General features: G+C 35.1%; 1 protein-coding gene across 21 annotated transcripts in view; it reads right to left on the reverse strand.

Moving 5' to 3' along the window:
• PPFIA2 (PTPRF interacting protein alpha 2) overlaps nucleotides 1-26027 on the reverse strand; it is a 437715-nt gene that overhangs the window by 185634 nt on the left and 226054 nt on the right. For all 21 annotated transcript variants that reach the window (XM_067009799.1, XM_059081639.2, XM_059081638.2 and 18 more), the window contains one exon: nucleotides 155-256. In XM_067009799.1, the coding sequence (XP_066865900.1) occupies nucleotides 155-256 (102 nt within the window). The remainder of the gene's footprint in view (nucleotides 1-154; nucleotides 257-26027) is intronic.

Genomic DNA, 26027 nt, shown 5'->3' on the forward strand with positions numbered 1-26027 from the left:
TATTCTCCTTTAATTTAAGTAACAGTCCATGAGTTGGCATCTGCTTAAAGTCTTGCTCAAGTTTTTAAAGGCTTATATTTCTATGAGTATACTAGAGATAAGGCACTGAGCTATACATGGAATTAATTCCAAGTAGAGGCAGTTTTATACTTACTCTTGTATTGTTTCTTTCAGCTTTAAGTTCAGAAATTTCTTCTTCTTTTTCTAGAAGTTGTTCTCTGCAGGCATTTAATTCTTTTGTCAGTGCAGCAAATTCCTGAAAGAGGAATAACAAATTTTGAAGACATATTCCAGATTAAAAACATGTACTCCAGCAGCAAGAAAAAAAATCAAAATATAAACTTTTGAGTGTAGAGAATAGAAAACATGGCCTAGATGACTCTACATTGCTGTTATTTATATGTACATTGCTGTTATTAAATTAACTTGGTTCCAACTTTAAAAAATGGTAGTACACGGTACTTAACAAATACATATTATAATACGCTTCTCAGATGAGTGTATAAAATATATCTCAAAATTTATCAGATACATCATATTGAATTTAACATTAGCATTAGCATGATAACATATTGATAATATATAATAATTTAAATTTGGCTAATTTTGTGAACAACTCCAAAGATCTCATACTCTCGTTCCAGATAGCAATGTTTAGACTGAGCATACTACATCATAAGAAAAAACCAACAACCACCACCAACAATCAAAAAAAAATTTCTTAAATGTACTATTTAGAGATTAAGAAATTTACTTATTTAATAGAAGGAAGAAAGAGAATGCACTTGTATCTTACAAAATAATAAACGTATCTAAGCCTTGATAACGTTATCTAAGATTCTCTTATTAATTTATGCATTTAGACACAATAAAGTTTGCTTAAAAAGAAGGGTAAGACACGTAATTCAACTATTCCATTACTCTAACTTACAAATATTTTAAAATAATTTTGAAAAATAGTAAATAGTAATAGATCCATATTAACATTAAATTCTTTACAGTGATTCTCAGTAATAAAATTGATGCTTGTCAAATGCATGTAAGTATTTGGGAAAATTTGGTACCAGGCTGAGAAAGCACTGTCAGAAGATCAAAAAGAAAAACAAAATGAGGAGACAGGTTTGGTTAACCTAATCTCCACAAAGGCAAATTTAGCAAAAAGTAAATGAATATGATGATTATGCAACGCTGGGAAAGGTTTAGGGTTTATATTTTTGTTTGCTTCAAACCACTTATTGTGCTAAGTTTCTCTGAGTGGCTTCAAACCAAGTGGGTACTTCAAAGACCTCAGAGTAGACTTAGTTTAGAATCAAGATGAAGAGTTCATTGTTACATTTGGCTGGCATTACAGGTAAATGTTTTCTCCTCTGATTGGTGCCTGCTTAAATGTTGATATTCTCTGAGTATATTATTTAAGTGGAGACTGGAAATAAGCAACAAGTAGAAAACAATAAACACTTCCATAAAAATTTTTCTGTATATAAATGGCATAGTTTTGATGGAGAAAAGAAGAAAGTAACAAAGATTCTGCATTGTATATTATTAACATATATATTTAAAATTAATCCTATACTCATGAATATTATAAGGCAAAATATTAATCAAATCTGTACATTTAACATCATACCATTTTTAAACAAAACATGTATCTGGTTTATCTTTCTAGATTTAGCTTGCTATCTAAAGAAAGAAAAAAGATCAGAAGGAAATATTTCAGAATATTAACATTACATATTTCCAGGTGGCAAAATTATCAGTGAATTTTGTTTTTAGCTTTCTGCTATGTATTTGTCATCAAAACTTTCTATAATAGAGAAAAATGCTTTTATGCTTAGTGAAAAAAGAAAATATAAATCTGTAAGTGCACTGAAACAATCGTGTTCATAACCAACGACAGAAATTAGTCAAGATGTTATTGGTGACAGATGACTTTGTATTTTTAATTCACTATCATGGAACTGATTCTGAGCAAACTATTTAGTGACTCCATGTATTAAGATTAGTCTTACATTTATTAACTTTCTAGCAAATTTCAGGCACTATCTTCACATTCATTATTTCATCTTGTTCTCTAAATAAATAGTGAGGGAGTCTCATTCCCATTTTATGGCTGAGGAAACTGAATTACCAAGATATAAGTTGAAGTTCATGAAGCTCACAACCCATAGAGAGTGAGTTATGCTGTGAACACAGCTCTCCAGACTGTGTGTCCAGTGCTTCTCCACTATACCATTTTGACCTAACTGTTCATCGGGTTCATTTTTTTTTTTATTTTTATACAGCAGGTTCTTATTAGTTATCCATTTCATACATATTAGTGTATACATGTCAATCCCAATCTCCCAATTCATCCCACCACCAACCTCCCTGCCCCCGCCAGCCACTTTCCCCCCTTGGTGTCCATATATTTGTTCTCTACATCTGTGTCTCTATATCTGCCCTGCAAACTGGTTCATCTGTACCATTTTTCTAGGTTCCACATATATGCATTAACATAAAATATTTGTTCTTCTCTTTCTGACTTAATTCACTCTGTATGACAGTCTCTACTTTTTATGGCTGAGTAATATTCCATTGTATATATGTACCACATCTTCTTTATCCATCCGTCTGCCAATGGGCATTTAGGTTGCTTCCATGTCCTGGCTATTGTAAATAGTGCTGCAATGAACATTGGGGGTGCCTGTGTCTTTTTGAATTATGGTTTTCTCTGGGTATATGCCCAGTAGTCAGATTGCTGGATCATATGGTAATTCTATTTTTAGTTTTTTAAGGAACCTCCATCCTGTTCTCCATAGTGGCTGTATCAGTTTACATTCCCACTTAGGTCTCTAATCCATTTTGAGTTTATTTATGTGTATGGTGTTAGGGAGTGTTCTAATTTCATTCTTTTACATGTAGCTGTCCAGTTTTCTGAGCACCACGTATTGAAAAGACTGTCTTTTCTCCATTGTATATCCTTGCCTCCTTTCTCATAGATTAGTTGACCATAGGTGTGTGAGTTTATCTCTGCGCCTTTCTATCCTGTTCCATTGATCTATTTTTTCTGTTTTTGTGCCAGTACCCTATTGTCTTAATTACAGTAGCTTTGTAGTAGAGTCTGAAGTCAGGGAGTCTGATTTCTCCAGCTCCGTTTTTTTCCCTCGAGACTGCTTTGGCTATTAGGGGTCTTTTGTGTCTCCATACAAATTTTAAGCTTTCTTGTTCTAGTTCTGTAAAAAATGCCATTGGTAATTTGATAGGGATCACATTGAATCTGTAGATTGATTTGGGTAGTATAGTGATTTTCACAATATTGATTCTTCCAATCCAGGAACATGGTATATCTCTCCATCTGTTGGTATCATCTTTAATTTCTTTCAACAGTGTCTTATAGTTTTCTGCATACAGGTCTTTTGTCTCCCTAGGTAGGTTTATTCCTAGGTATTTTATTCTTTTTCTTGCAATGTAAATAGGAGTGTTTCCTTAATTTCTCTTTCAGGTTTTTCATCATTAGTGTATAGGAATGCAAGAGATTTCTGTGCATTAATTTTGTATCCTTCAACTTTACCGAATACATTGATTAGCTTTTATTAGTTTCCTGGTGGCATCTTTAGGATTCTCTATGTATAGTATTATGTCATCTGCAAACAGGGACAGTTTTACTTCTTCTTTTCCAATTTGTATCCCTTTTATTTCTTTTTCTTCTCTGATTGCCATGGCTAGGACTTCCAAAATTATGTTAAATAATAGTGGTGAGAGTGGATATCCGTGTGTTACTCCTGATCTTAGAGGAAATGCTTTCAGTTTTTCACCATTGAGAATGATGTTTGCTGTGGGTTTGTTGTATATGGCCTTTATTATGTTGAGGTAGGTTCCCTTCTATGCCCACTTTCTGGAGAGTTGTTATCATAAATTGGTGTTGAATTTTGTCAGAAGGTTATTCTGCATCTATTGAGATAATCATATGGTTTTTATCCTTCAATTCGTTAATATGGTGTATCACACTGATTGATTTGCATATATTGATGAATCCTTGCATCCCTGGGATAAATCCCACTTGATCATGGTGTATGATCCTTTTAATGTGTTGTTTGATTCTGTTTGCTAGTATTTTGTTGAGGATTTTTGCATCTATATTCATTAGTGATAATGGTCTGTAATTTTCTTTTTTTTGTAGTATCTTTGTTTGGTTTGGGTATCAGGGTGATGGTGGCCTCATAGAATGAGTTTGGGAGTGTTCTTACCTCTGCAATTTTTTGGAAGAGTTTGAGAAGGATGGGTGTTAGCTCTTCTCTAAATGTTTGATAGAATTCACCTGTGAAGCCATCTGTTCCTGGACTTTTCTTTGTTGGAAGACTTTTAATTAGTTTCAATTTCATTACTTGTGATTGGTCTGTTCATATTTTCTATTTCATCCTGGTTCAGTCTTGGAAGGTTATACCTTTCTAAGAATTTGTCATTCATAACATAGCTTCATTCATAACTGCTAAAACTTGGAAGCAATTAAAATGCCCTCCAGTAGGTGAAGGGATAAATAAACTGTAGCACATGCAGACAATGGAATATTATCTAGTGCTAAAACGAAACAAACTATCAAGCCAGGAAAAAACATGGAGAGATCTTCAATGCATATTAGTAAGTGAAAGAAGCCAATCTGAAAAAGGCTACTACTGTATGATTCTAACCATATGGCATTCTTGAAAAATAAAAATTATGGGGACAGTAAAAAGATGAAAGGTTGCCACAGGTATTGGGGGTATGGAGGGGATGAATAGAGCACAGAGGATTTTCAGGGCTGTGAAAATGCTCTGTATGATATTTGATGACAGATACATGTAATTAAACATTTGTCCAAACCTCTAAACATACAATACCCAAAGTGAACCATAATGTAAACTATGGACTTTGGGTGATAATGATGTGTCAATATAGGTTCATCAGTTGTAGTAGATGTACCACCCTGACGGCAGATGTAGATAATGGTGGAGACCATTCATCTGTGGGGGCAGAGGGTACATGGGAAATCTCTGCACCTTCCCTTCAATTTTGCTATGAACCTAAAACTGCTCTATGAATATAAAATCTTTTTAAAAAAATCACTGAGGCCTAGAGAAGTTAATAAAATTTCAAAAGTTAGACACTTTGTCAATGGTATAGCTGGGCTTTGAATCCAGACAATCTGTTTCATAGTGGATGACTACAATAGATTGTTGTTGTTTTTTTTCCTCTCCTGATCAGTCTTTCCCCTTCTAATCTGTCCTTCCTCAGTCTTTGAAAAATTATATTTTCCTCAAGCTCACAAAACTTTTCAGAGCTTCCTACTTTTAAGCACATCAAATTTAAACAGATTTTAACTTTTAAAATCCAAACCATCCAAAACATGGCCCTTTCACAATTAATTAGCTTTATTTCTCATTGAAAAATAGCAACTACCATTTTGAGCAGGAGCCACTTTGCTCTGCCCTGAACTTAGTATTTTATATGAATTACTTCATCTCTTTCCTATTTTTCAGATGAGAATACTGAAGCTTAGCATGGATGGATAACTTGCTCAAGGTCACACAGCTACAAATAATCCTCCTTGATTCCAAAACTCTTTAATTTCTGCAACACTGCTTTCTTCTCACTGAAAATGGAAAATCACCAAATTTTTCAACAGTAGCAATTAATACAAACATATCATCCCTTTAACTATCCATCCATACATACAACATTTATTGTGCATCTACACATACCAGACCCTATGTTAAGTGCTGTAGATATGGAGATAACTTAGGCATAGTTGTTTCCCTTGACCTCATAGATCTTTCAGAATTCACATTTGAGGCATCTCAGGAATTGTCATCACTAATAAGCACTCAAAACCCATCACCAAAGTGCCACACAGGAAGAAATATTAATTTATGTGCTTAGAGGCACTGTTGACTTACAGGTAACTCTTCCTAATACCTTCTTCTTAGTATGTCTATCTTCTGCATCTGACACAGATTTCTTCTTCCTCTATCTTCACCTTTCCAGTTTCTCATCTCTCTTATTTTCTATTTCCTTCACATACTATTTCCTTTACCAGGAATACTCTTCCTTATCCTCTCTGCCTGACATTTTTAAAGCACCAGCTTGCCTTGTTAATGATCTATAATATCTTGTTCAAGGTCTATCAATGCACTTACTGTATTTTTTCATAATAATTGAATTATGTACTCATCTCCAAATGAACAGCATGATCCTTTAAGACAATTTTGTAGCCTTGTTTATTTTTATAGCCTCAGGACTTAGCAGAGTTTCTGACAAATCGTAGATATTCAATAAATCCTTGTGGTAACAATATGAGAATGGTTCACTTTCCCTAAACTTTAACTTTAATACCAAAACCATTTTTTTAAAGGTATAATTAATTAGAGTTATTTCTTTTCCTGAGTGAGATTGTTAGAATTTGCTCAATATATAACATGTCCGATATTCTTTTTGCTTTGTAGCTGTTGTTTTTGCCTATATCTGAAATTATATCGTACTATTTTCTACACAGCAATGGCATTATTGTCTGCTATATTTTATTGCACATATGTGAAGTAATACTATTGTTCCTAAATAATTCATGCATTCAGATTTATCATTTGTTCATGGGACATATTATTTTTGTCTTATTCATTCTCAAAGTAAAAATGCATGTTTAACTCATATGTTACTTCTCTAATCTAGAGTTTCTCAAACTATATTCCATAGAACAGTATTTCCATAAGCTCTCCAGAAAAAAAGCATGGCCAAATGGATATGGGAAATGATGCAAGGTTCATAATTTTCTCTTGAAAATATACTATAGACATCAGAATATAAAAGATTCTGATGAAAGCTGGTTTTGTGGCCAAGAATTGGAAACAACCCAGGTTTCCATCTATAGGAAAATGGATGAATCAAATATAGTAAAAGCACATGATGGAATATTGTGTAAAAGGCAAAATAAGTTGGTTAGATCTTTATATAACAGCATGGAAAGAATTCAAAAATATGATTTTGTGTTAAAAAAGGTGAGAAACAGAACATCATGTGTAACACAGAGTATTGTCAGAAGCTGAAGGCAGTGAAGGATAAATGTTAGAGGAAAATTTCATTCATGCCTCACCATGTCTGAATTCAAAGGAGTCTATAAGAAGAACTGAGTTTGCTTCGAATCACTGAGACAGAATTAGTAGATAGGTTGCCAATCACAAACCATATTCAACAATTTTCAGATCATTTTGTTCCACAAACACAGCCTGCCAAAATTCTTACTTTCCCAATAACCACAATGACTTTCCCCACTCTGTATTTTTTTTCTTGGAATTTTAAAGAGTGGTCAGGACACACAGTGCCATAGAAATATCCTCAGACAGAAGGGAGTGCCCTTTTCTTTCTTAGCATGTATTCATGCACACCACACACACAAACATTCACATGAACACTCGCTATGTGCTAGGGAGATGACAGTGAAGGAAGCAAGTTAAAGTCCCTACTCTCAAAATGTTTATACACTTTCAGGCATTTACCACTCAAAGTACTTTTACTCAGAGTGAATCATTTCTAGCTACATTAATCCCCCTCAGTACTAATTCAACTCATGATACAGAGCAGCAGTTCCTTTAAAAAGAGAGCAGGGCTTCCCTGGTGGCGCAGTGGTTGAGAGTCCGCCTGCCGATGCAGGGGACACGGGTTCGTGCCCTGGTCCAGGAAGACCCCACATGCCGCGAAGTGGCTAGGCCCGTGAGCCATGGCCGCTGAGCCTGTGTGTCTGGAGCCTGTGCTCCACAACCAGAGAGGCCACAACACTGAGAGGCCCGCGTACCACAAAAAAAATAAATAAATAAAAATAAATAAATAAAAAGAGAGCAAATTAAAATAAATTTCTTCCTGTTAGTACTTTAAAAAAATTGAAGGTATCATTTCCTCTTTTCTTGCCTTCTTGTTTTCCTATTTTCCTTCTTTTTTAAAAAAATTTATCAGATTATATTGATTTACAATGTTGTGTTAGTTTCAGTAGTACAGCAAAGGAAAGCATCATTTCTTACAAACGAACACCAGTCACCTAATTTCTGTGTCCTCCTAATTCTAAGTTACAAGTCTCATAAATTGCATAAAATTCAAAGTTTCTTTATTGTCAATTTTTAATACTAAGTTCTTGGTGTTACCTCTTTTCTCTCCTACCCACCTCATCCTCTTCTTAAGCTATCATTTCTTGAGCACTTATTATAGGTTAGGGATATTGTTAGGAATTTTACATGTTATATCATTTATTCGTCATGACAGCCTTATTCTCCCCAGATGAGAAAACTTGAATGAAAGAGATTAAGTAACTCTAGCAAGGCCCAGGCTAGTGTACAACAATGTCAGTGCTGGCAAGTGAGCTAAGGGTGAACTTGAGTAATTCAAGTGACTGAGCTGCTAGTATTTCAGTTAACAGTCCTTAAGTTAGTGGGTTGTTCTCAATCAGTTCAGTGCAAAGAAACTTCTCTTGTTTTGGGCCCTCCATGTGTATTCTCAAAGTGAAAGATAACACCGGTAAAGTACAGATTGATTCAGTTCTTGTGCCTACTTACACGCTATAGAGACATCCTAGTCAGGCAAACATTGTATAGGTTCAGAGATTTCTCAGGCAATCCTTTCTTTTTCCACCCTGTAAATCACCACAACTACCAGGCTGCCCATCTTCACACAGATACGGAACATTCTATTCTTATACACGCTCATCTTTAAATGCATTTTCTGGTATCTAATATTAAACATGGAAGGACGGAGAGAGACTAACTTCCTGGCCTCATTTCAGGATGGTGTGCTTACTTGAGGAGGTTTATTTGAAGAAAAGGATATATTTTCTCATTAACCATAAGTTTGAAAGTCCTTGACTTAATAGATGAGTCCTCACCTCATAAAAGCAGGTCAGCAGAAGCTGCATGACAGAAGGGGAATTCAACCTTTTAATTTCAAGTCATTGACACCAGGCAGTAGTCTCCAGAGTAATCTATGACAATCCATTCATCATAATTACAATTTTAACACTCTTTATCTTTCAATTAAACTTGCGTTCTGTGGGCCACTTAATTAATGAACTGACAATGGCCTTATTTCTGCAACCATATATCTGAGTAAGCACTGGCTGAAAAACCATGAGTGTAAATCAGTCAGAAATAGAAGAGAAAAAATAAAGGATGAGCTGGAATTCAGCTTTCCTAAGCACCACCAACACCCTCACCAACCACAAAAAAGCATCTTTTAAGTTTATTCTCCAACCATCTAACATTTGTGCAATTCAAAAATAGCTCTGAGGAAAGCATATGGCAGGAAAGCGTGCTGACTTGACCATCTAGCATTTAAATTAGACAAATTAATTACTTCAACATGTTTTTATAATGACTTCCTTAGGCTGCGTCCCCAGTTTACTATATTTTGGTGTCTCATCTTTTGAAAATTGAAAATTCTTCTAGCAATTCTATTTGTAATACTTGGTGGAAAGCTTTGGATTTTAAATTTATATTTATTTGGATATAAATAGTCATAAATTTACATGTATAAAGATACCTATCTCCTTCTCCATACCATAGAACATACTTTCCAGATTTAATAACAGAAGTATTACATTGGAGAGATGAAAACAAAGCAGCTAAAAGACAATATATTCCCTAAATTTTATATCTATACATATCTCAGAATATTTGTTGTTATAAATTCACAAGAGTCTTTATAAATTTAGTTTGGAAATCATTTAGGTTGGAAGCAAAAAAGCATTTGTTTCATAGGGATCAATACCCTATCTCTCCCTCTCTACATATATTTTTTCCTATTTTCTCATGTTATATAATCAAATGCGGTGTTAATGACCTCTGGTCTTATAATTGCCTCCTAGACTTGCATGAGCTCGGGGAAAGCTGTCATCCAAAATCACCATGTGAAACAGCTGTGCCTCATGGTCAGCACTAGGCTAGACAGCTCGAAGGTAGAGATGCCTGCATAATAATACAATTTGACGGGCACAACTGGACTTTTAGAGTTTTCACAGAAATTGTTGAGTAAGGCTGCCCAATTTAAAAGGAAAATGAGATTCAAACTTTATGCAAATACTATTTTGTGTCCCCTTGATTTTTTAAGTATCCATATTCCAATAAGACAACTGTTTTGTCTTTTTACTAAAACTGCATAATAGAAGATTATGTTAATGTAAGAAGATTATGTTAATAACGACCTGAGAGATGCAAGTCTATTTAAAATCAAACATGCTACAAGAGACACTTCATGGTATAGATGTGGCCATAGGTACTGGGTAACTTTGTTTTCAAAAATCTTCCAATCATACAAAAAGTATATGCTTGTTGAGTCAAATACAGGTGATGTCAAGCAGCCTCAGGCTGTCTGGCCATCAAGTCGTGTTCCTATCATGCCTCGCTTGCTAAACACCCACTGAAATGTGCCCATCTTATATCTTATCCCTGCTCTGCTTTCCAGACTTTAATTTGTCAGTGTGTGTATAGAGTTGCCCCAGGTGTCATGTGTTCTTTAACAACATTTGTTTGACATAATTTGGCTTTATGGTTGAATTTTGGAGAGCAGGCAATGTTATCATAGATTGGCAGCGAACACATTTAGAGGCACTTAGTTTTTCAGAACCCCAAAATTGATGACTCTGCCAGCACCGCATTATGTCTTCTGTGGGCCCTACGTAATTTTGCCTTTGTGGGCCCCTCTGTTCATAAAAAAAAATATTAAAATCTTTATTTTATGGCTGTGCTGATATAAAGATTAATATAATACAGACTGAATTATATTCATTTTTTTCTTTTAATTTTAAAAGTAATCACAACTTTTTCAAGGGTTCCTAAAAGTATCATGAGGTCTAAGTGGTGCTTTCATTGTGGCTAATGGGTAAATTGGCCTTATACTCTGCCTACATGGAAGTCATGTGTGGCTTGGTCCAAACAGTACCGATTTCAGAGTGAAACACAGCTAGGTTAATATCTAGGCCAATAGCAGTGAACTTTTTAAGCCTCAGTTTTATATCTAGGAAATGTAGGTGGCAGTGCCTTCTTGGGTTAGTGTGGGTAAAAATGAAATCATTAGTCCGTATGATCCAGTAATCATGCTCTTTGATATTTACCCAAATGAACTGAAAACTCATATCCACAAAAGTCACTGAACACGGATGTTCATAGCAGTTTCATTCATAATTGCCAAAACTGGGAAACAACCAAAATGTCCTTCAATAGGTAAAAGGATAAATAAACTGTGGTACATCCATACAATGGAATATTATTTAGTGCTAAAAGGAAATGAACTATCGAGCTATGAAAAGACATAGAGAAACCTGAAATGCACATTACTAAGTGAAATAAGCCATCTAAAAAGACTACATACTGTATGATTCCAACTACATGACATTCTGGAAAGGTTAAAACCATGGAGACAGTAATTTTTACTGTCAGTGGTTACCAGGGGTTGAGTTGGAGGGGGCTGGGATGAAAAAACAAAGTATAGAGGATTTTTAGGGCAGTGAAAATGCTCTATTATGATACTATGATGACAGATACATGTCGTTATACATTTTTCCAAACCCATAGAATGTACAACATCAAGAATAAACCCTAATGTAAACTATGGACTTCTAAGTGATAATGCATCAATAGGCTCATCAATTGTAGGAACTGTACCATCTGATGGGGGTTATATTGATAACAGGGGAGGCTGTGCATGCATGGGGGGCAGGGGTATATGGTAAATCTGTGTACCTCCCAATCAATTTTGTTGTGAATTTAATACTACTCTAAAAATATAAAGTCTAAAAGTAAAACAAAAAAAATGAGACATTAGTAAAAATGTGACTAGCCTAAGTCCTGGTTACAATAGATGTCCATAAATTATATATACTTAGTAATTTTTGAGTTACATGTAGTTATTTGACATACAATTTTTTTTCTTCCAAGACCAAATTTTCCATATTAGGATGGGATATTTCATTAGATGCTTCAAAAAAAATTGTGTTGTTTTTTTTTCTTCTTTATGTTAACTGAAATGTAACTGGAGAGTCACACAACTGACAAATATATCACTTACATAAATCTCATTGCTAATCATCCATCCCCTCTTTTTTTCGGAAGATCCTAATATCACTTGTAATGATAAATCAGGGACAGCAGGATTGTTCTCAAGAGTAACAATAAAGAAGAGAGGGTCACTGTGTCATTAGTGGACTAGAATGCTAAAAAAATATCAAAATTATTGTGATAGAGTAAAATCAGCACATTTTTATAAGAGAAAATGACTTACCTCTTTGTTCCTTTGCACTTAGTAAATTCTTGCTGATCAGTTAATTGGGTTCTTATTACCTAAAACACATCAAATAACACTCTATTTTCTCTTATTAAACTAAGCCATAATATTAATGGCTATAAAGATAGAAACTATGAGGAAATTCTCTGGACATCGTAAAACTGTTCTTTAAAGTGCCCTAGAACACGTCTCTGATCTTATCTGGTATTATTCTCTCCTCACTTCTCTGATTGCATCTATAACCATCACCCTGGGACTTACACAACTCTCAAGATATTGTCTAGCGTCAGATATGAAATGACAGGATAAAACATATTTGAGGAGCTTTCAGTGAATCCTTGTGTTGGCTGCTGTGAGACGCTGTTTGAGAGGAGCCCAGCTGCCTGTAAGAATTCTGGCCAGAATCCAGGTTTTCAGCCTAAAGCCTTTTATAGATTTCCTAACCCAGGTGATTAGGATGAACCATGTTGAATGAAGAGCCCTCCCCCTTGGGCTCTGACTAAGTTTGAGTAGCTTCTCTAACTCCCAGATCCTGCCCTCTGCCTATTATTACTGGAATGAGAAACACAAAATAAATGGCCTAGAACCAAGACTAAAGTTACCCACTTCAAGTGTCCTTTCCCTTTAACCTCCTCCAGCTCCCAGTGTATTTTTAGCCAAAAAAGAAAAAAATCCTTAGGCCTGATCTTATTGTATCAGGTGTATGGAAGAAGAGAGAGGAAGGTCACCAGAGAGAAATCCTAACAGACGAACCAAGGCTTTTAATTCTATAACCCAATTAATGATCTTGTCCTTGATCTTGACTCAGCTTTATGGAAAGAAAGGGAAAGAATCTTTTATCTCTACCAATGTCCAAAAGATATCTTTGCTTATTTGGTGCTTGAAAAATTTGGAAATTTATTAAAACTCAACATTCTAAATACATTAGTAAAATCACCTGGGACAGTAAGCATTGTAGCTAAAGCATGTCAGGGCTGAGTCACTGCCAACCGAAAACGCTGTTGGCAGGAAAAGCGAATTTTCAACAGCTCTGACAGTGTAAAGCAGGAGGCATGTTTGACAAGATGCCGTGTATTAATTTAAAAGGCTTTAGCATCTGGTTAGGTAACACCTGCTGTGGCGAACACTCCCAGGCACACAAAATAGCATTCAAGCTGAATATTTAAATCTCCCAACATAACCCAACAAAGCTCTAACTCTAAATAAAACAAACTAAATCATGTCTCTCTAGCAATCAACAGTTATAATTATATAACCACAAATATTCGGGCTATGGCATTGTTTGCTGTCCACCAAGTTAAAATGTGGTAGTGGGTGCTATAGAAAGTTATAAAGTTATAAAGTATATTAAAACGTGTTGCCCTGCCTTGGAGAATTTTACTGTGTGCAGTATTTAGAAGAGTAACAGGGCTCAGAGAATAACATTTTGTGTCCTATTATATTGTATTGACATATAATTAAAGCAGAAATTGTCAGTGAGAAGGGGAAGATGATGGTACGAAATAACAGAGAAAAACAAGCCATAGGAAAAGAAGAGCTGGCAGGGCTCTTTTAAGGACTTTGTCTCTGAAAGGGAGTCAAGGCTCAAGGATTACAGTCATCAGGGAAGGGGGAGAGGCAAGTGTATGTGTGTTCTGGAATTGTCAGGACACACTACCATGACATAGTACCATTAAAAGTTCAGTAACATGTTCTGAGTCTATGGATATCAAGAAATATTCTTAGAATAATTGAATTTTCTGTGTAGTTTCCTGCAGTGAGGAGATTTGTCAGCTCAGTTTGGATACCAGGTTACTTGACAATTCTATTTCTCACTGTAAATTAATACATTGACATTTTGATAATTCCTTTATTGACTCCACAAAATATTATTGAATGTCCAACATGTAGGAGATCCTGTAATTTTTTTCAGATATTACAACATGTACAATGGTGGAAAAAACATAGTAAACAATGGTAACTGAAGCAATTACAGTACGATGTGGGAAATGCTATAATGGAGCTATAACCAGGGTATTCAGCATGCACAGGCACAGTTCAACTAACCCCTGCAGTGGGTATGTGTATGGAGGGAGCATCATATGAAAAATGAGTAAGAGTTAGCCAGACAAAATATCTGTTGAGTAAAAACATTTCCAGATTAGGGAACAGCATAAACAATTTCCTAACGTCCAAAATACCATGAGTACGTTAAAATTATAACACTCTCAGAAAAAGCCGCAGGGGTAAAATGTAATCTTGGATTAGGCAATGGTTTCTTAGAGACCACACTAAAAGCTCAAGCAACACAAGAAAAAACAGATAAACTGGACGCCATCTGCTATGGCCTGAACTGTGTCCACCCAAATTCATGACCCCCAATGTGATGGTATTTGGAGATGGGGCCTTTGAGAGATGATTAAATTTAGATGAGCTCATAGCAGTTGGATTATTGCCCTTTAGAAGAAAACACCGGAGCAGCAGAGGTTTCTCTCTCTGCCATTTGAGGAAAAGCAAGAAAGCAGCCATGTTTAAGGCAGGAAGAGGACGTGGCCATGCTGCCACCCTGAACTCAGATTTTCAGCCTCCAGAGCTGTGAGGAAATAAACGTTTAAGCCACCAAGTTTATGGGATTTTGTTATGGCAGGCTGAGCTGACTAATATGCTATCAAAACTAATAAATTTTGCACTTCAAGTGAAATCATCCAGAAGAGACAACTGATAGAATGAGAGAACATTTTTGAAAATCATGTATCTTATTATTATTATTATTATTTGCGGTACACGGGCCTCTTACTGTTGTGGCCTCTCCCGTTGCGGAGCACAGGCTTCGGACACACAGGCTCAGCGGCCATGGCTCACGGGCCCAGCCGCTCCGCAGCATGTGGGGTCTTCCCAGACTGGGGTACGAACCCGTGTCCCCTGCATTGGCAGGCAGACTCACAGCCACTGTGCCACCAGGGAAGCCCATGTATCTTATCATAAGTACTTGTTTTTAGAATATATGAATAACTGTAACAACTCAAGAATAAAAGAATAACCCAGTTTAGGGCTTCCCTGGTGGCGCTGTGGTTAAGAGTCTGCCTGCCAATGCAAGGGACACAGGTTCGAGCCCTGGCCTGGGAAGATCCCACATGCCGCAGAGCAACTAAGCCTGTGCGCCACAACGACTGAGCCTGAGCTCTAGAGCCCACAGGCCACAACTACTGAGCCCACGTGACACAACTACTGAAGCCTGCTCACCTAGAGCTTGTGCTCTGCAACAAGAGAAGCCATGACAATGAGAAGCCTGCGCACCACAAAGAAGAGTAGCCCCTGCTCACCAACTAGAGAAAGCCCGAGCACAGCAACAAAAACCCAACAGCCAAAATAAATAAATAAATAAATAAATTTACTAAAAAACCCCACAAAACCCAGTTTAAAAGTGAGCAAAGAATCTGAACAGACAGTTCTCCAAAGATGTACGAATGGCCAATAAGCAATAGAAAAGATGTTCAACATCATTAACTATCAGAGAAATGCAAATCAAAACCACGAGATACCACTTCACATGCACTAGGATGGCTATAATCAAAAAGATAAATAATAAATGTTAGCAAGGATGTAGAGAAACCACATCCTTGATGTGGAGATGTAAAATGGCACAACTGCTTTGAAAAGCAGTCTGACCATGTCTCCAATGGTAAAATAGAGTTATCATATGATCCAGCAATTCCATTACTAGGAATATACCCAAGAATATGGAAAACATATGTCCACACAGAAATTTGAACATGAATGTTCAGAGCAGCATTATTCATTATAGCTAACAGATGGAAACAACTGAAATGTCCAACAAATGAAGAATGGATGAAAAAATGTAGTAGCTACATAAAATGGAATATTATGCAGAAATAAAAGAAACAAAGTACTGATACTTGCTATAGCATGGATGAACCTTGAAAACGTTATGCTAAGTTAAAGAAGCCAGTCACAAAGGACAATGTATTGTATCATTCCATTCATATCAAATGTCCAGAATAGACAAATATATAGAAACAGGAAGGAAATTGGTGGTCGCTAGCACTAGGGGAAATGGGGAGATTGGAGGAGGTGATAGCTAAGGAGTGCAGGGGTTCTTTGGGGTTAATGAAATGTTCTCAGATTGATTGTGGTGATGGATGCACAGCTCTGTGAATCTACTGAAAGCCAATGAATTGCATTTTAAGTGGGTAAATTAGATGGCATATGGATGATGCTTCAATAAAACTGTTTAAAAAGGCAGTTCAGGGCTTCCCTGGTGGCGCAGTGGTAGAGAGTCCACCTGCTGATGCAGGGGACACGGGTTCGTGCCCCGGTCCGGGAATATCCCACATGCCGCGGAGCGGCTGGGCCCGTGAGCCATGGCCGCTGAGCCTGCGTGTCCAGAGCCCGTGCTCCGCAACAGGAGATGCCACAGCAGTGAGAGGCCCGCGTACCGCAAAAAAAAAAAAAAAAAAAAAAAAAAAAAAAAAAAAAAAGGTTCAGTCCTCTTCTAATTAGCCATGAGTTTGCTAATTTTGCTCTGTTGCTTTGAAAAAAAATCACTCTTAGAATCATTTGAGTGGTGAAGTCAATGGTACACACAAAAGGAGGACCCTGATTGGTTGAAGAATCTTGACAGATATCGAAATATGAATTGTTTAGAACACAATAATACATAAAACATTAAAATTAATGAGATTTTTAGGTGAGCTATCTCTCATTTTAAATTACTCTTTCCACTCTTCCTTTGATTTTTGTTCATCAAGGGTAGTAAATCTTCAGATCCCAGTAAGACAGAAGACCAAAAGCTTTTCATTCTAATCCAATATAAATAACTCTGCATCTAGATGGTAAATTCTGTGAGGGCCAGAACTAAGACTTTCTTGCCTCTGTTATATTGCCAGCTCCTCACTCTGGGTTTGTCAAAGAGATTACATTTGTTAAATAAAGACAGTGTTAAACTGTTCACATTTAGTAATGAAATTAATGCAGATGGATTAGCATTAGAAAAAATATAACTAAAATATTGTTTCTGATAAAGCTATTGACGTATGAATTTTAAAACATGCCATACCAGGTTCATTCTTTTAGAAGTGCTATTCTTTTTAAAAATATATTAATTTATTTATTTTTGCATGTGTTGGGCCTTTGCTGCCGCAGGCTTTCTCTCATTGCAGCAAGTGTGGGTTACTCTTCGTTGAGGACCACGGGCTCGAGGCGCGCGAGCTTCAGTAGTTGTGGCACGCAGGCTCTAGAACACAGGCTCAGTAGCTGTGGCGCACAGGCTTAGTTGCTCTGTGGCATGTGGGATCTTACTAGACCAGGGCTCAAACCCGTGTCCCCTGCATTGGCGGACGGATTCTTAACCACTGCGCCACCAGGGAAGTCCCTAGAAGAGCTCTTCTTTAAACATTTTAAACTTATATTACGGGTATTATAATTCTAAAATTTGATATCCTTGGAAATAAAATTTGCTACTTACTGTGTCTTCTGATTCTAGCACAAGGCAACTTAGTTCTTCTTGTGATTTAAAATAGAAATTGCAAACTCATGTTTGGTTATCTTAATGTGTAGGAATTCTGTGAGGTCTGGCTGAAAGAACTTCCTTCAGAGAGAATATATTTTTCCTTCTGCTAGGCACTGTGAAGCAGGGACTAGTAATTTAAAAATTTGAACTCAAATCCTTATCAAGGGCAGTATGGTGGTAATAACTGTTTTTTTTCTGAACCTTAACTCAGGTTCATACTGATAGTCTGACATCTTTTTGCTGATGGTAGATTTCTTCAAGGCAATCCTGTCTCTGCTTGTAGTCCTTCAGTGGTTCTGGATTCATACAGGGGTTTTAGCTATTCTCTTTCTTCCTAGATTCAAGGCCCTGTCTCCTCCCCTGCTCCCAGCATACCCCATTGACATTAAACCCCGAGTTTTTAGTTCTTGGGATCAGCAAATGTCATCAGGCTGCTCAAGTCTTCAGAAAACACTGCACTTGTTTTTCAACAGACTATTTGTTGCATTTTACCAAGGCTTTTGTACTGTGAAGGTCTTTCAGACTTTCATATTTGCCACATGAGCAGAAAGTGGAAGTTGAACATGATAAAATATTTAGAGATGTTGATTTCCTATATTGAATTAACATTAAACACGATTCAAGTTATCAGGGAATTATCCTAGGAATTTTTATCCCTGCGAGTTACCTAGCTTGTGAGACACATGATTAAATGTGACATAAAAAAATTAATGAGTTCATAAAAGAAAAACACAAGAAATCTAGGTTTATATCACATAAAATATGAACTGTATTTAAAATAATTCAGTCAACTAAAAAATTCACATTTCATCAGTGAAAGTGCTTTCTGTTAAGATGTTTGGTCTGAAGAAGAAAAGCAAAACCTCAGGATTGAGAGGAGAAGAGGGGATGAGAGCTACCTTCAATTATTTGAAAGGCTTTCACTTGGAAGAATTACTTCACAGATGGAATTATTATAAGGAAGTCAGAAAAATGTTTTTATTAAATTATAAATTCATATCACCATTTATTAATGCAGCATTTTTAATGTGATTGTCATGTGTCAGAATTGTGCTGGCATCACAAAGATGAATGAAATAGGTTTCAGCTCTAAAGTTCTGCTTACAGTCTAAGGAGGTGACAGACATGTTCCAGATATACTGTGATATATATTATATTGTGATAAAAATTGAAATTTATTCCAAAAAGTGGGGACAATTTTTCTGCAACTCAACTGTACATCATGAAAAGTTATATAGAGCATTTATCATTGTTGGTGGGACTGCAAAATGGTGCAGTTACTTTGGAAGTTTGTCACTCCTTCAGAATGTTAAACATAGAGTTACCAAATAACCTAGAAATTCCATTCCTAGTTATATACCCAAGAGAAATGCAAACACATCTCTACTCAAAAACTTGTATATGAGTGTTCATAGCAGCATTTTTCATAATAACCAAAAAATGGAAACAACCCAAATGCCCATCAGTTGATGAAAGGATAAACAAAGTTTTATCCATTGGATGGTACATCCATACAGTGGAATATTATTTAGCAATAAAAAGAAATGAACTATACTGATACATGCTATAACATGGATGAACCTTGAAAATGTGATAAGTGAAAGCAGTCACAAAAACCACACATTGTGTGATTCCAATTATATGAAATGTACAGAATAGACAAATCCATAGACCAAGAAAAGTAGTGTAGTAGTTTCCAGGAGCGTGGAGGAGAAGGGGAATGGAGAATTAATGCTAATAGGTACAAGTTTTTTTTTCTTGGTGGGGATTATAAAAATGTTCTAAAATTAGATAGTGGTAAAGGTTGCACAACTTTGTGCATATGCTAAAAATCACTGAGGAATACACTTCAAAAGAGTGAATTTTAAAGTTAGTAAATTATATCTTAATAAAGCTATTATAAAAAACTATAAGGGAAAGAAAGCTACATAGAGTTTTTAAAAATCAAAATGGAAAATGACTTTCATAGAAGACAGGTTTTCCATTTTTGAGATCTAATATTTTCAATTCTATAGGATATAGATTTCAGGTTTAATTAAATACCTTGCTGAACACTTAGGAATTTACAACATTATAAATGTAATAATTTCAAAGTACTTGATAGAATCACCCCCATCCCCTTTTTTTTGGTTTGGTGAACATATAAAGGTAAATTGGTTCTTGTCTTCATGCAGAAACTTTAAGGGTCTTTGGGAGTAGGAATCACTTTTAAAATGCCATACTGCTTTATCTGTGGTAATATATTCTTAGAGGACACTTAAAAATATTAAATGCCGGGTGCCTGGGTAAAAGTCATTTCCTTATTAATAACTCCATTGTATTCTAGTAATTTTTGTTTCATTTTACTGACCTATATAAGACCAAATAAATGGCCTAAAACCACCAGGGTAAGAGTCAAAAGCTCTTGAGGTACGCATAATGCACAAATTCAAAAAATTAGTCCACACTATGTTAAGCCCAGCTCTCTGCTAGACACTTTTGAATAAGATGTAGTTTCAATCACATTGATGCTGATTATCTAGTGGGGAAAACAAAGCAGATAGTTATATACAGTGGGACAGGAACTTCTGATTAAAAGTGTGCAAAGTGCTATAGGAACACTCCAGAGGAGTGGGATTAATGGTAAGTGTGGGAGCCAAGGTTGGCTTTAAAAGATATTGTTTTCATATTGTCGAATATATTCAAACATTTAACAGGCTTTGTTTGCCATCAGGCTTCCATACTATTTAAATTCATACTTTCTAATTTATTTATACTTCGGTAAGTTGAAATAATAGCAATATTCGTTACGGTACCTTGAAAACAGAATAGAGTTGGTAATACACATTTCATAGAGGGCCAGGTCCTTATTTTAGCAAGAAAAGCATAAAACCATATTTAATCTTCTCAGCTTTAAATCTCCACTTTGTTTCCATTTGGGCATAATTTAATGTTTTTCTATATTAAATATTTTCTACTAAAATATAAACAGCATTGCTAATTTTAAGTGCTAATATTTTTATTAAGGGGATAAACTTTAAAATTAGCTAATGGTTGAAAATTCTATTTAAAATGTCACTATGTCAATGGGTCACAGATTTTTTTTTTGAGTATAGGTTTGCTTTGTTGAGTGAAACTTGCAATGAATCAGAGGAGTTGAGACATTGGTCAAAGTTCTTCATTTATGATCACAAGTTTTGTTTTCAGAAAGTAGTTAATATATTAAATTAGTTCAAAATTTATCCATTATAACTATTCAAACTAATTAGTATATTACTTATCATTCAATACCAAGATTTCCTGGAGAAAAAGAGTTATCTTTCAATACCCAGTTTTTACTGAAGAAAATTAAACATTCTGAAAGAACATTTCCTCTTTAGGCTTCAAATTTCAGTCAGTTCATTGTAGATAATCTGTTATATTATCATACATTTTCAGGGGTAGAAATTAAATTAGTTTCTAAATACAACACAACTCATATGATCAATAATAATAGCACCAAACAATAATTTTCACTATATTTCAAGCACTGTTCTAGACTGTTACTTGTGTTGACTTATTTAATATTCAGGATAATTATTTGATCTTGCTACTATGCACATCTCATTTTGTATGAGGGGAAATGGAAGCACAGAGAATTTAAGTAATTTCCCCAGTGTCTCACATGTCTTAATGTCTTATATGGAAAGGTTAGTTCTTGAAGCCAGTTGTCTGGTGTCAATGTTTTGTTTTTAAAGCACTACACAGTACTGCCACTCTCATTCATTATTACATGGACACCGTAACACAATCTCATATATAGTATGAAGCAGAAACTTTAGGATATAAGCTCAGAGAAAGGATAAATAACCATTGTATTTCTAAAAAATGCCATTACCAATGCATATTCAAGCACAAAGTACTTAAGAAAAATTATATTTATTATAAACATATTAATATTTTAACATTACAGATTCCTAATGATAACTCTATTCAATAAATGTACATGAATATTTTCAAATTTGGTTGCTTAATCCTTAAATCTGCTAGTGATTACATCTTAAAACTAATAAGTATGCCATGTTTAATTCATGTAACTCTTTCTAGTAACAATAGGAAATGAACTATACATCTTCAGTTTAGAAGAGTTATATATTCACACTTGGACCACTATAACAATAATAAATAACATTTTTAGTCTGTCTAAATGTATTGATTTTACATAACTGTCAATTCCAATTTGTTGATGAGAAAGTGCAAGTGAAATTTAAGAGAAATATGTCATCTTTTAGCTAAATATTAATGTTTAAGTAAACCTGAAAACATACGCCAGTCAACTCCATGTTCTTCTTATAGTCAAGTGATGAATCATGTAAAACCCTGGGACTAGATTTCTTTTTTAAAATTGTATATATTGATTCCTTTATTCAATGGATATTCATATTTTGTAAAACTTAATGTGATTTCTGACCTTAAGGAGCTTCCCTTAGGGACGAAAAACATGTGAACATGCACAGCACCGTGTGTTAAGCTTGAAGCATCTGTGACATCCAATGGCCATGACTGGGCTGATCTAGAATGTCTGCTGGGGGTGAGTCTGTCATTAGTTTATTCACATGAGAAAGAAAGGTGACTTCTGGGAAGGTAAACTAGGTAAGTGGTTTAAATGTCCAGCTCTGGACACAGCTGCTTTTGTTAGAATCCCAACTCCATTCCTTTAGCAGCTGTGTATCCTTGGGAAATTTATTTTACCTTTTTGTGTCTCATATGATTCATCTGTAAAATAGGGATGAATCACAGAATTAATCACTCAGCCTCATTAGGTTGCTGTGAGACTTTACTAAATTATTCATGTAAAGTGCTTAGCAAGTATAAGTACTTACTGATTAACATTATTATTATTAATTTTTAAAATTATTACTGGAACACACTCACAGCTCATATCTTTAAGGACAGGAAGCTCATGTCACAGGTGATTCTAGGAGTAAGCCATTTATCCCCATGCCCCACTTATCTATAAGGACTGGCACTGTCACATTAGTCATCAGCTTCCATGGATGATATTTCATATCCAGGCTCTCAAGTTCCCCCTCAGAATTCTATGATAGTCAATTCCAGTTATTTCTATTATGGAGAGAAAAAAGTGTCATTGGGGTCTAATATCATAATAATGACAGTTGTTTGATGGCCAGCCTGATGTTTAAAGGATCTGGACAGAACTGGACAGAAAAAGCAATTAATATAAATGACCATAGAAGACAAAAGGTAAAAAATATATCAGACTCACAAATAATTTGGAATGTGTGTGAGGGTAATGAGTCCCATAAGCTGATTTTTTGATTAGCATTTGCATTTTGTTTAAACTTTTATTTATTTTCACATTTAAATTAGCGATTTAAAATACATGTTAAATTGTAAAATATTTTGTGAATATATTAATCATTGCTGAGAATTCCAGCACTTGTCCAAAGAAAAGTTCTGTTAGGTAACAATACTACACAAAATAAATTAGAGAGTTGATCTTTCATTGTCTTTTCCTATCATTTTATTATTCCAGGTTTTTAAAAATATTTGCATTTTGAGAATAGGATCAGACAAATGTGAAACATTTGTCACATACAGAGGGTATGGCCATATTGAACCAGAATCCACTCCAATTTTTATCCGCAAATGAGTAAAATGCACTACTTTGTCATCTGTTTCCTCCCACCAGCACTACTAACAATTGTCATCAACTGCCATTTTGACATTTCAGGATTTTTAAAAATTAAGGTATAGTTAACATATAACATTATATTAGTTTCAGGTGTATAACATAATGATTCGATATTTGTATATATTGTGAAATACTCACCATAAGAAGTCTAGTCTACCGTCTTAGCAACTTTCAAATATGCAATACAGTATTGTTAACTATTGTCACCATGTTGTACATTACATCCCCATGACTTATTTCTTTTATAACTGGAAGTTTGTACCTTTTCACCCCCTTCATCAATTTTGCCTATCTCTCACCCTGTGTCTGGCAATCACCAATCTGTTCTCTGTATCTATAAGCTCTTTTTTTTTTACGAGTCCATCTGTAAGTGAGATCATACAGTATTTGTCTTTCTCTATCTGATTTATTTCACTTAGCATTGTTAAAATCACTTGCAAGTTCCATTATGACAAATGGCAAGATTTCCTTCTTTCTTATGGCTAAGTAATAGTCCACTGTGTATATATATACATATATATATGTATATATATATGTATATATATATATACATATATATATGTATATATATATATACATATATATATGTATATATATATGTATATATATATATACATATATATATGTATATATATATATACATATATATATGTATATATATATATACCATATTTTCTTTGTCCAGTCATCCATCAGTGGACACTTAGGTTGTTTCCATATCTTGACTATTGTAAATAATGCCACAGCGAACACAGGGGTGTAATGTCTTTTTGCAGGATTGGTTCTTAAAGATCACATGCTATCCCTCCCTGTTCCATCATAACTGGGAGCAGTTACCACCAACACACACACGTACAAACACACAAATTAAAAGATTAAAAGAGACAGAGACAAATAACACAAAGATTTCTCCTTGTCTTTCTGTCACAATTTCCAACTGATTATCATGTTTTGTCATTCTGCTTTTTTGATATCTCCTGTATCTATCCATCATCTTCTTTTCCAGTACTACTGTCTTTTATTTTTTAAATTTTTAACTGAAGTATAGCTAATTTACAATATTATATTGGTTTCAGGTGTAATATTTTTATTGATTATAATTCATTTAAAGTTATTACAAAATAATGGCTACATTTCCCTGTGCTGTACAATATATCCTTGTTGGCTATTTATTTTATACATAGCAGTACCCCTATCTCATGCCTTACCACTCCCCACTAGTAACCACTAGTTTTTTTCTCTATAACTGTGAATCTGTTTCTTTTTTACTATACTCACTCGTTTGTTGTATTTTTAAGATTCCACATGTAAGTGATCACATAGAGTATCTGTCTCTGTCTGACTTATTTCACTAAGTGTAATATTCTCTAGGTCCATCCATGTTGTTGCAAATTTCATTTTTTTTATGGCTGAGTAACATTTCATTATATATATACAATGTATATATATACATACACATACACACATTTTCTTTATCCATTCATCCATCAATGGATACTTACGTTGTTTCCATAACTTGGCAATTGTAAACAATGCTGCTATGAACATTGGGGTGCACATATCTTTTCGAATTACTGTTTTCATTTTCTTCAGATTTACACCCAGCAGTGGATTTGCTGGATCATATGGTAATTCTATTTTTAGTTTTCTTGAGGACCTCCATAATGTTTTCCATAGTAGCTACACTAATTTACAAACCCACCAACAGTGCACAACAGTTCCCTTTTCTCCACCTCCTCACCAACTTTTGTTACTTGTAGACTTTTTAATGACGGCCATTTTGAAAGGTGTGAGGTGGCATCTCATTGTGGTTTTTGCATTGCTCTGATGATTAGCAATGCTGAACTTTTTTTTTTCATGTGCCTGTTGGCAATTTGTATATCTTCTTTGGAAAAGTATCTATTTAGGTCTTCTGTCCATTTTTAATTGGGTTCTTTGTTTTTTAATATTGAGTTGTTTGAGTTGTTTATAAATTTTGGATATTAACTCCTTATTGGTCGTATCATTTGCAAATACTTTCTTGCATTCAGTAGGCTATCTTTTTGTTTTGTCCATAGTTTCCTTTGCTGTACAAAAGCTTTCACATTTAACATTTCCCATTTGTTTGTTTTGGCTTTTCTTTCTTTTGCCTTAGAAGACAGAGGCAAAACGAAATTGCTATGATTTATGTCACAGAGTGTTCTGCCTATGTTTTCCTCTAGGATTTTTATGGTTTATATTTAGGTCTTTAATCCATTTTGAGTTTATTTTTGTTTATGGTGTGAGGGAATGTTCTAATATCATTGTTTTACATGTAACTGTCCAGTTTTCCCAGCATCCCTTTACTGGGAGGGGGTATGCCATGGAGCTGGTGGGATCTTAGTTCCCCAACCAGGGATTGAACTCAGGCCCACAGCAGTGAAACAGCTGAGTCCTAACCACAGGACCACCAGGGAACTCCTCAGCATCACTTATTGAAGGGACTGTCTTTCCTCTGGATTGTATATTCTTGCCTCCTTTGTTGCAGGTTAATCAACCATAAGTACATGGGTTTATTTATGCATAATTTCCTATTGATATACTACCCATCTTTCA

This window comes from Kogia breviceps, chromosome 12 (genome assembly GCF_026419965.1).
Source record: "Kogia breviceps isolate mKogBre1 chromosome 12, mKogBre1 haplotype 1, whole genome shotgun sequence".
Lineage (NCBI taxonomy): Eukaryota > Metazoa > Chordata > Mammalia > Artiodactyla > Physeteridae > Kogia > Kogia breviceps.